The 12,159-nt window shown below is 46.0% G+C and overlaps 1 protein-coding gene across 1 annotated transcript in view; it reads right to left on the bottom strand.

The window, feature by feature from the left end:
- Positions 1 to 11,877, bottom strand: part of LOC142574790 (organic cation transporter protein-like) — a 47,260-nt gene extending 35,383 nt beyond the window's left edge. Inside the window, exon 1 of the mRNA XM_075683803.1 lies at positions 11,428 to 11,877. Within this exon, the coding sequence (XP_075539918.1) occupies positions 11,428 to 11,877 (450 nt within the window). The remainder of the gene's footprint in view (positions 1 to 11,427) is intronic.
- Between the last annotated feature and the right edge of the window lie 282 nt (positions 11,878 to 12,159).

The raw sequence follows: 12,159 nt of genomic DNA, 5'->3' as shown, positions 1-12,159 counted from the left end.
AGTTGAAGATTGAGTTGTAAACCAGCATTTAATTTGTGTAGGTAAGATGTTTTTTAAACGACCTATAGCGCCAGTGATTTGAGCTATTTTGTTTGAGACGTAATTAACGTGATGATCCCATGACATATTCGAGGAAAATATAACCCCTAGGCATTTGAACTGCTCTATTATTTCTACAGGACGTGAATTCAAAATAATATCTTCATGCGGAGGGATAAGCTTGTTTTTTGGTTTGAAAATGACTGCCTTAGTCTTACCCTCATTTATCTTCATTGAATTAGAAATGGACCAATCCTCGAGGGCAATCATTGCAACGTTGCATTGATGAATAAGTTGTGAAACGATCACGTTCCTTATCTTCCTTACAATAGTAACTTTAATAACAGTTAAACTCGCAGAATCTTCGTGTCGTCTCGCATAGTTGTTCACTGAGGTGACGGCCTTATGTCTATTTCAACACCTCATATTAGTAGACAGTTCAGTTTCACAGCCCGAATACACTGCCACCGCCAAGAAACTGGCGCCTCTCGGATGAGCCATATGCAACAAGCGGACTCAGTTAAACACTTTAGGGAGGTATATGTGTTTTGCGTGTTTTAAATGGCAAAAATACACATCAATGAAAAAGGCCATGTAGCACCTTCTGAAGGCTTTAATACAAAAGACACAATAAAGAAATATTTTCCTGACGACAGGTCAGTTGAGAAGGCATAACATATATAAAAATTACACAATATATAACAATTTGAGAACACAGCTTACTACTAGAATTATTAGCATCATACGTGCCAAAATGGGGGATACGGGAACATTGAACCCTCCGGAGTTTTCCGAAGGGGCAGAGCCCCCCTACCCTGCTTGGCGAAGCCTACCGCCCCTCTCACACACCTAAAATGTCATTATTAAAGTTGTGTCACCCAAATCATGTGAGGTTTCTTTTGACTTACCTTGACCTTTTCACTAAAAGTTTTATTGTGGCTAATAGCTTACTGGGGGCATCACCATTCACGCGGACGCGCACGGCTTTTAATTCATATTTTCGCTTTATTTCTCCAAATTCTCAAAATGGGAGCACAAACGCATTAGAAGCGCTAGCGGCGGTGGCCTCATCCGTACTTTCTCACATATACAATATATTTATATATACACACAGGATAAAGTTTATCATATTCTTAAAACCGAAGGACGTAGCCAATTCAAAATTATTTCTAAGGCTATGGATAGCCTATGGCGAGAGAATGAATGTGATCCTGTATGTTCATCTCGCTTGAAATTTCTTTGCGTACTTTCTTTACTCTGAAAAAAAACTTGCAGACTTCAGTGACCCCATCGGCCGAAACTTTTATCAACGGCCTGTGAAATGCACGTGAACTATATGAGTCTCAGTATTGCTTCTCTTTCCAGTAAGCAGTGCTAACGACTCATTAAAAGAAAGAATCCTGTTCTAATAATTTACAACATTTATTAGGGATGGAAACAACGTCACTTGCAGGCAGAGGTCAAATATATACAGGGTGTCCCCATTACCTATCATGCACCAAGTTTTAAAGAAAGCAATGTGTTATTCGAAGAAAACCTAGTGTATATTGTTTCAAATACAGTGGAGTAGCAGCGAGTATTTTCTTTTTCGGTACTGAGATTTCATTAAGGAATTGTAATTAATTATATAACTTGAGACGTAATATCCTAATTATCAAAGTGTCAATGAGGCATTTGTAGGCACAGCCAAGTGACATGTAATTGCACTATCTTCAGTGCCATACTAATTTCGTACAAATTTTGCCCCACGGAATGCGAAAAATACCACTTGACTGCGCTCCCACCCACATAATAAAGCAGTGCCCTCGATCAAGCTCCCTCTGAGTTAGCAAGAATTAACTAAAGGAAATAAGGAAAAGCATGATGATCGAGCTAGACTGTTATCTGCCGCGCCCAGGCTGAAGTAGCATGTGGTTGCTGTTAGTTGGAAACAAGCTGTGATATCTTGTCTTATCAATATCTCTCGTCTTAGCGCAGACAAAATTCACGGACGTTTAATTTTTTATTTTTCTCGTTTTTGCCACAAAACTATCATCACCAAAGCGAATTGACTGCGCCAGTGCAACCGTCTAAAGGTGCGTTTCGTCCCCGTCGCCATATCTTTCTCTAATCAGCAGAACGCAAACATGGTCCTCGCCTTGGGAGCTAGAAATGGCAACAAGAGGAAGGCCGCAAATATATATCAGTCATGGTAGTGTGGCACTAGACCGAACCCATCGACTATCACGGAAAATTATGAAAACCTGAGACAAACCATCAGCTTCTAGAAACAGCGGCGGAAGCCTCCATCTTCGAGCCTTAGCCTAGACACGGCTGTTCTAGCATTTATGGCCTCAAACCCTCATGCTAGCGTGTCAGCCGTGGCTGCCCAAGTATCAACTTCTATATCACCAGTTTGGAGGATTCTAAATGACTTGGCCTTTCACCCGTGCCACATTAATGTGCACCAATGCTTGGAATACAGGCATCTGCAGAATCGCCTAGATTTCTCGAATTGGATCCTCACAAATGCCGTCGAGTCACTGGACATTTTATACAACATCATGTGCACAAATGAGGCCAATTTTTGCGGAAGCGGCCCGGTGAATTTCCACAATGCACACTATTGAAGTGACTCCAATGCACACCGGGTAAAGCACACTTGGAACCAGTACCAGTGGTGGTTAAATGTGTGGTTCGGAATTTACGCCGGTGCTATAATCGGTCCCATCTCCTTCGATCATACGTTGACTGAATAGAGTTACGTGGAAGAAATCCTTGAAGGAGTTGTGGATGAGTTTCCCATTGAAGTCCCGCTGTCACGTCGTCCACTTCTGTGGCGTCAGCAAGATCTGGCACCAGCACAGAGCAGCAGCCGAGCACGAAACTGGTTGGATGCGCTCAGGGCATCCATGTTTTAGAGCACGCCAGCAGTAGGACCAACTCGAAATACCGCTATCAGTACAATTCTATCTGTACCAGAATTCGCTACCGGTGGCGCCAAATCAAGTCACGGACGTTAGTCAATCCACGAAGAAATGTGTTGGCTATTGACGTCACGCATGAGACTGCACTGAGAAATTTGAGCAAACACACAGAACTTGGTGGCATAAAGCTCTGCTCGTATGGTTCCAGTACTTGTGTCATCTACGACGTGGAAGCCTCCATCTCCAGCGCTGAATTGCTGATTCTAGTGAAGCCTGCCGTTGATGGCATCGCCATAACCTACGTGTACCGCATCGGCACATGCCGCTGTGCAAAAATAATTTTCAAGAGGGTGACTCTCCTTTCGAACGTCAAGGTAGGCCACTTTAGGCACCCTGTACGACCATTGATCCCAGGGCCACTCCAATGCCGCTATTCTATGGGTCACGTGAGCGCCGTCTGCGAGAACGCGAGAATTTACTCACGCTGGAGTGAGCCCCACGCTGCAGACTTCTGCAGCCATGGTCCTCAAATGCACTAATTGTCTTGCATCCCATGATGCTTCCCCAACGGACTGCCCCAAAATGAAGAAGCAAAAGGCGGTCTTAAAGAAGATGGCGAGAGACCGTTTGTCTCATCGGGAAGCTGTTCCGGCCATTAAAAAGCGACGCTCCAGACGCCATCGGACTTCAAAGAACGCTGATGTCTCATTCAAGAGTACGCCCCATCTGACAACGACAAGGTGGGCCACTTTAGGCACCCTGTACGACCATTGATCCCAGGGCCACTCCAATGCCGCTATTCTATGAGGCTGGGTCACGTGAGCGCCGTCTGCGAGAACGCGAGAATTTGCTCACGCTGGAGTGAGCCCCACGCTGCAGACTTGTGCAGCCATGGTCCTCAAATGCTCTAATTGCCTTGCATCCCATGATGTTTCCTCAACGGACTGCCCCAAAATGAAGAAGCAAAAGGCGGTCGTAAAGAAGATGGCGAGAGACCGTTTGTCTCATCGGTAAGCTGTTCCGGCCATTAAAAAGCGACGCTCCAACACCATCGGACTTCAAAGAACGCTGATGTCTCATTCAAGAGTACGCCCCATCCGACAACGCCTGCTCCTTACCCCCCCCCCCCTTATAGTCCTGGCGGAATTCAATCTGAATCTGACAAGGTAATGGCGAAAAACAACACAGCTTGGTACGCACTACTCAAGCCACAGCCAAAGCCAGAACCACAGGGGAAGTCGTAAGCGAAGCCGTAGCTAGCCGATGTCACAGCCGATGCCACAGTCGAAGCCGCAGCCACGTCAAGTGATACAGCTGAGAACCACTGTAGAGTGCACAACGTGGGTTCCTGACATATTGCCCGAAAAAACTGGCAAGATGCTATGATGCTCCGGTCCCTGATTAATACTTTTCGAATGCTCTTGAATAACCTGCGCACTCCTTTAGCGCGAAGCGCAATGCAAGTGCTGGATGCTCTCAATTCAGTACTTGCAAGTCTTGGGTAAGCATCATGGCTCTCCCGCAGCATTCTATTTACACTGAAGTAGAAAGGCTGGGGTTTACTTTAACGTTATACTGCCACGTACTGCAACGTACTACTGATGACGACTGGCTCCTTCGTCTTTACAGGTGACTTCAACGTGCATCACCAGCTATGGCGAAGCACCAAGATAAGCTTCAGGCAGCAGAATGAGGGCAGCCTAGAGTATCGCCGGGGCACTTGCTTAGACTTGACTGATTTTAAGGCGCTTTGCTGCGTGCCCACACAGTGATCCTTCTATCCCACTTTCCTTTTTCTGTTCCCGCTTTCTCTTCCCCCAGTGTAGGGTATCAAGCAGGACGCTCGTCTGGCTTACCTCTCTGGCTTTCCTCTCTTTGCTCTCTCTCTCTCTCTCTCTCTCTCTCATGTGCAATAGATTGGAAGGCACGGGCCTCTAAATTGGCAGGCTAGGTCACCTGACCTCTCTCCCCTCGATGTTTTTCTTTGGTGTTATGTGAAAGATCGTGTTTACATGACTGAGACGATGACGTCAGATGAGCTCAAGGCAACGACATAACGGATGAAGTTACTGAGCACGTGCTGGTGGGCGAGTTAAGAATACATGATTACGTGGTTGTCCCGTGTCGTCTTCCTTCGTACGTCATTTTATTTGGCGCCTTCGTTGTAGTCAGATAACGGATGTCTGCCGTAGAATTCCAGCGTCGGTTATCTAGAAAGCCACTGAAGAAGCGATAAAACTGACTCCGCACTGCGTAGCTGCAGAGGGCACCTATTCGAACACGTCCTCTAGGCAGCAGCTCGTGTTCAACGGCTTTTGCGAATACATAAATAATAGGGCACATTGAAGTCTGATGGTTTTCTTTTTGTTTTGCTTTTGTGCAGACATCCCTATAGCCAACTGGGCTCATTTATAAGTGGTACATTTACTTTCTTGAACGCATCGCTTTTGTCTTTTCTCTGAACGTGGGTCGCCTCCCGATCGTGTAATTCGCTTTTATGTATTGCCACGAGCTTGTTTTTTGCAGCAGGTATACACTCTCATGAAAAACTGAACCCATCACTTTACTTTAGTTTTAGTCCGAAACAAGTTTCTGACACGACATATAACCATATAGCTGCGCGCGCACTCTTTCCATGCGGTGCGACCAGAGCCGAGATTTCGAAACATTCTATCCAATTGCCTCAGCAGTCATGGAGGCATTACGGAATCAGGTTGTAGACGAGCCGTATGTAAAAATACTGAAAGACATCTATAGCGGCTCCACAGCCACAGTAGTCCTACATAAAAAAGCAGCAAAATCCCAATAAAGAAAGGCGTGAGGCAGGCAGATACGATCTCTCCTATGCTATTCACAGCATGTGTTTACAGGAGGTATTCAGAGATATGGATTGGGAAGAAATGGGGATAAGAATTAATGGAGAATACCTTAGTAACTTGCGATTCACTGATGATATTGCCTTGCTTAGTAACTCATGGGACCAACTGCAATGCATGCTCACTGACCTGGAGAGACAAAGCAGAACGGTGGGTCTAAAAATTAATCAGCAGAAAACTAGAGTAATGTTTAACAGTCTCGGAAGAGAACGGCAGTTGACGATAGGTAGCGAGGCACTGGAAGTGGAAAAGAAATACATCTACATAGGGCAGGTAGCGACCGCAGATCCGCATCATGAGACTGAAATCATCAGAAGAATAAGAATGGGCTGGGGTGCGTTTGGCAGGCATTCCCAGATCATGAACAGCATGTTGCCATTATCCCTCAAGAGAGAAGTGTATAACCAGCTGTGTCTTACCAGTACTCACGTACGAAGCAGAAACCCGGACGCTTACGAAAAGGGTTCTACTTAAATTGAGGACGACGCAACGATCTATGGAAACGAGAATGATGGGTGTAACGTTAAAGGATAAGAAAAGAGCAGATTGGGTGAGGGAACAAACGCGAGTTAATGACATCTTAGTTGAAATCAAGAAAAGAAAGGGGGGGGGGGGGCATGGGCAGGACATGTAATGAGGAGGGAAAATAACCGATGGTCATTAAGGGTTACGGACTGGATTCCAAGGGAAAGGAAGCGTAGCAGGGGGCGGCAGGAAGTTAGGTGGGCGGATGAGATTAAGAAGTTTGCAGAGACATGGCCACAATTAGGTACATGACCGGGGTAGTTGGAGAAATATGGAAGAAGCCTTTGCCCTGCAGTGGGCGCAACCAGGATGATGATGATGATGATGATGATGATGATGATGATGATGATGATGATGATGATGATGATGATGATGATGATGATGACGACGACGATGATCCAATTGCATTCCATTTTGTGTTTCGTGCTTGGTCAGAGGGGCGCTTCGACAGCATTATGAAGGTGCTTTTGTTATCAAAGTGATCAGTCGACCTCGAGAGACGGATTATAAATGTGACGTATAATGAGACGAACCATAGCTGCGAAGCCACGAAAAATACTGTTGGTGCTCCTTCCGTACCATAATCAAGGTGATGCGCTGTCTCTTCGGGTTTGCCACAAGCAAATCAATTGCTTTCAATCAGCTTGTTTGAAGGCGCTGCCTTATGATGCGGGTGGGAGCGCAGTCACGTGGTATTTTTCATATTTCATGAGGTTTCATTACCAGTCAAAAAAAATTAGTACGCAATTAGTGCGTCGTTAAAAACACCACTGTTAGATGTGATTTAAGGGTGCCTACAAATGCCTCATTGACACTTTGATAACTAGGGCAGTACTTCTCAAGTTAAATAATGAAATAAATTGTCTAAATAAATCTCAGTAACGAAAAGATTACTGGAAGCTTCTCCCACTGCACTGGAGATATTATGCACTAGATTTTCTTCGAGTAACGCAATTGCTCTTTCTTTTTGTTTTGGTGCATGATAGTTGGGACGCCCCGTATAATACATTCAAGTAGCAGGAATGAGGCCAAGCCGGATTAACTCGAAATCAGAGGCAACAGCAGTCATACGAAGTAGCGCTTATACACGGACTCAAAGAAAGAGAGAGAGAGATGCTGCAGTTTCTCCGGAAAAGCGAAGCAGTATTAGCGATAGCGAAGTATAAAACAATTTCTCGAAGGAAGATTGCACCACCGTGAGACACCATATTCTCAAAAGTTAAATTATGGGGCTTTGCGTGCCATAAACACGGTCTCATTACGAGGCACGCCGTAGTGGGGGACTCCGGACTACATGTGGTTCTTTAACTTACATTAACTATAAGTACACGGGTGTTTTCGCCCCCATCGAAATGCAGCCGCCGTGGTCGGTATTCGATACCACGACCTCGTTCTTAGCAGCCCAAAATCATAGCCACTAAGCAACCACGTCGGGTGACGTCAGATTTTGAACTGTCTGCTACTATGAGGTTTTGTATATACTCATATAAGGTCGTCACTTCCGTGAATAATGCTTCGAGGTCATACGAAGTTTCTTCAAGTGCAACTATTATTAAATACTATATATATATATATATATATATATATATATATATATATATATATATATATAGCAGGGGTTCGCAAACCTGGCAAGGCCCCAGCCCCCTGAAAAATTAGATTTTTCCGCCTATGCTTAGCATAGAACAATATGACTTCACAAGGCATGTCTAATTACAGGTTTAAAGCATGCCTTATGCAATTGGTTTCATTTATTTCCCGGCAGAGGAATAAGTGATTATGGAGTAATAAACTCTCAGGCGCACAAATGAGCAGACATATTAACAGATAAATAAACAAGACACAGTGATTTGGGACGCAGTACTGACGACGATTAATAAATCAGTAAACTTTTGTATGACGAAACTCACTTTTTATTGGGCGAACTTGCGCCCACAAAAGCAAGTTACACTCCAAGCGCGGCAATAACGGCGAACACCGTCGGCAAGCGTCGAAATCTGCTGAGTGGCTTAAGCGCGTAGGCTTTCACAGATTAGTCATCGAAGGTTCCAGAGTAATCGCTGGTGCCCACGTGTCTTCCACAAAGTTCTGCACCATTCGCGTCGTGCTTGCATGCAATCAGATTACACAAGGTTCGGTGACGACGGAGAGGGGAGAGAACCATGAAAATGATTCCAGAAACTTGCGATACATGCAGGCGCGTCCTGCGCTGAGCGATAACCGTTGTTAAGACAATTAAAAGCGGCCACCCGATGAACAAGTACACGTCTCAGTATCTCAAAAGTGCGAAAGGACACGAGAGCAAGTAGAAACAGCGTGCATTGTGCCATGGAGCGGCTGATTCCGCATATGACGAATAAAAATTTATAAGAAAAATCCACACCATAGCCCAGGGAAGGTTAACAAATAGCCACACCCAAGCGTCTTTGCGTACCCAAAAGGCCTCTCACCCTGCTTCCGCTGTTATGTGCCCCATTTGCGTTCCTTTGTATAACTTTTTGCGTTGCTTTCTAAGCCATATGGTTCGCTTGGACTTCTAAGCTTTCGCCTTTCTATACAGAGTGTCCCAACGATCATGCACCAAGATTTAAAATTATGCAAATGCCACGTAGCTGGACAAGACCAAGCTAATGTTGTTTGCCGTCGCTAGGAAATACTCAGATTAATTTTGGTGTTATGTCTAATTACAAATTTAGTTTTGAGTGTTGAACTTCTAAGACATTATATTTACATGAAAGTGTCATTCAGAAAATTGCAAATGAACATGAAAAACTGCCGATATATCTTTCTGTCGTCAATACGTGCAAACATAAAAGTGTTTTTCCGAGCGTGAAAGAAACGCGCCAATACAGGCAAAGTGCCTCGACCGGCCAGTCGCGCCTTAATGAATAATAAATATAAATTATTAAGCGAGCTTTCTTTTTGTTCATGAGTCGTTACCATTGCCTACTGCAAAGAGAAGCAAAACTGAGACACATATCATTCAAGTGCATTTCACACGCCGTTGGTAAAAGACTCTGCGAAAGGGGTCACTAAGTCGGCTGGTTTTTTTTTATTTTCAGGGTCAAGAAAGCATGCAAAACAATTGGAAGTACGTGAAGTGAACATACAGCAACATATTCGTTCTCTAGGCATAGACTATGCATACCATTAGAAATAATTCTCAGCTGGCTATCTGATTCTCTTACAAACATATATTGAACTTTATCCTGTTTATATATTAAAATATGTTGTGTCTGTGCACGGTGTTCCCAGTGAAAATTTAAAAAAAAAACTGTTGAAATGGAAAAATATGGATGAGGTATATAGCGCTTGTCCTCCTGTGCTCAGGATTTGTAGAAATATAGCGAAAGTATGAATTAAAAGCCGTGTACGTCCGTTACAAGAATGATATAGTAAGCTTTTAAACCCAATAAAGTTGTAAGCGAAAACGTAGAAGCCACTCAAAAGACACCTGGAATGGTGTAGGTAACAGAACTACGGTAATGAATTTTTTTGGGGAAAGGGGGGTCCGCTTCCGCATCGCCAGGGGTTGCACCCCATCCCAAAAACTTCGACAAGGGCATGGGCCCAGGAGCCCCCTCCCCCCCCCCTTTCCTCCCTATTCGGCGCCTATGGGCATAAGTATTCGGTTTTAGCGGACAGACCTGGCTAGGGGCCGCCATCGAGTACGGGATCTCGCACATGCGCTTTTCTAATACCTGCTCCTCAGAGTGCCGCATTAGGAGAACCGTTGGAAAGTCGCCGCCGGCGATCCACCCCGGCCGCTACCGAAATTCGGACTTTCTCGCGCCGATAGGGCCCTTTTGCTCCGCCTCCGCGTTGGTTGTTTTAACACAGCAGAGCGGATTTCCCGCCATTCAGGCGCAGTTAGTGCTGTTTGCCAGAACTGCACTGCTGGCGTGAACGAAACTCTGAGCCACATCCTTCTCCATTGCGCGGCATATAGCTCCGCTCGTGAAGACCTAGTCGCCGCCTACAGACACCTTGGTCTCCCCACAGCCCGTCCAGAGGACTTCCTGTTCCCCAGGGGCTTTGCTGGCTTACTCAAAAGAGCCTTCCCGGCTCTCATAGAGTTCTTTGAGGCCTCAAACCTATACACGCGGCCATAGGCCCCGTCTTTCGCTTCTTCTTTTATTTTGTCCCCTTCGCGGACTTACGCTCGTCTTCATCTTTATTTCTTGACACTCTTTTATTCCCATTACCCTTCCCCCGTGCAGTACTGTTGAGGTGACCTCCTAAGCGAGAGACAGTTACGGTACTGCACTTATCTCTTCTTTTCTCATTCAAAATCACTTACTACTACCGTTGGAAAGACTGCTTTTCAAGAAATCCTTCGGATTTCCCCTTGTTAGGTGTATCTTGTGAAATAATTGCATCGAAAATGCTCACTCAATGTCCGTGTCATGCAAGAGTGTGCATACGTGTCAGACAGGCCGGCATATTAATCAAATAATGCATGATCGCGTTTACATTGTAGCAAAAACATTTTCAGGCCTGACATGCCTTTCTTTTATGCGATTGTTTGCCGCCTCCGAAGTATGGTGCTTTCGGCATCGCATTATCATGGTTCACTCGTCCTTTTATTTGCTCTGAGGGCAGCACACTGCAAGCGCCGCGCCGAATAGCTGAAAAGGAGAAAATCTACGCGTCCTCCTGCCGCTGTCATGTCCACCTTACCGCACGTTACATAAGTCCGAATACACACGTTATCTGTGTAGAAATTTGGGTTTGTTCGTAGACCATGTTGCATCATTTTATTATGATCATTTTAGCGCAGAAAGCACAAGGACGTGGAAGAATAACAGACACACACACAGGGCACTCTGTGTGTCCAAAGAGTTGTTGGAAGCGCCCTGCGTGTGTTTGTGTCGCCCTACGTCCTTGTGCATCTTGCACTAACAGAAAAAAAAATACTGCGCAATTTACACGCTAACCAGGGTACGTGCAGGGAGCTCAACCTATAATGTTGCTACAACATTTAGGTGAATATCAAGCGCACCCTAGCGGTGATCACTCAATGCGTCATGCGGGCTGCAAAAAAAAAAGAAGAAAGTGAACAGGACAACGACGAAGCTCACCGGGACGGGCGGGTCGTAGACGGTGCACCGACTAAAATGGCCGTCGGCATCGACCGGGATCGACATGTTCTTCCACTCGTCAGCCGAAAGATGCGCCAGCTCTTCCGGTTGTCCGCACCAGTGGTCCACGCGGCGGCCAATGAGACGGAAGGCGAGCAACTCCATGAGCACCGCGATCGCACCCAAGATGCAGCAGTGAAGGAATCGACGCTGGTAGGCGCCGTGGCCCAGCACTGCGTAGACGGTCTCTTGGACGGCAGCCAACGCGGCCGGGCTCTGAGGGCGGTCCGGACGGCTGGCCGCATCCGACGGCGCGCTGGTTGCCGCCAGTGCGCCGCCGCACTGGGGAACCGTGTCGCGCTGGACCGCTGAGCCTCCCCTGTGAGCGGAATCCCATTTTCTCCGGCCCGCTTCCTTCCTCGTCATCTTGCCTCCTTCCTTAACAGTCATTTTCGCCCGGAGGTGCCGCAGATGACGCCCACCGAATGAAACCTTGGGCAATGGCGTGCCCGATGTCAGCTTGCTTCCCGGCTCACTCTTTCTTCTTTTTCTTCTCCTCCTACCGCAGCTCGTGGGTGACGGAATTATTTCGCGATGATGACGATCACCACTGTTGTTATGATCGTTTTCCGTGGCACATAACTGTAGAGAGTGATCTGTCAAGAAGCAAGCGGTAGAAGAATAAGAGTGGACCTGACTGGAGCTATACATTATGATTAACGTCTTTTTGCT

The sequence above is a fragment of the Dermacentor variabilis genome, chromosome 3 (assembly GCF_050947875.1).
Source record: "Dermacentor variabilis isolate Ectoservices chromosome 3, ASM5094787v1, whole genome shotgun sequence".
In the NCBI taxonomy this organism is placed as follows: domain Eukaryota; kingdom Metazoa; phylum Arthropoda; class Arachnida; order Ixodida; family Ixodidae; genus Dermacentor; species Dermacentor variabilis.
Note: the sequence above shows the minus strand (reverse complement) of the source record. Positions and strands in the feature narration are given on the sequence as shown.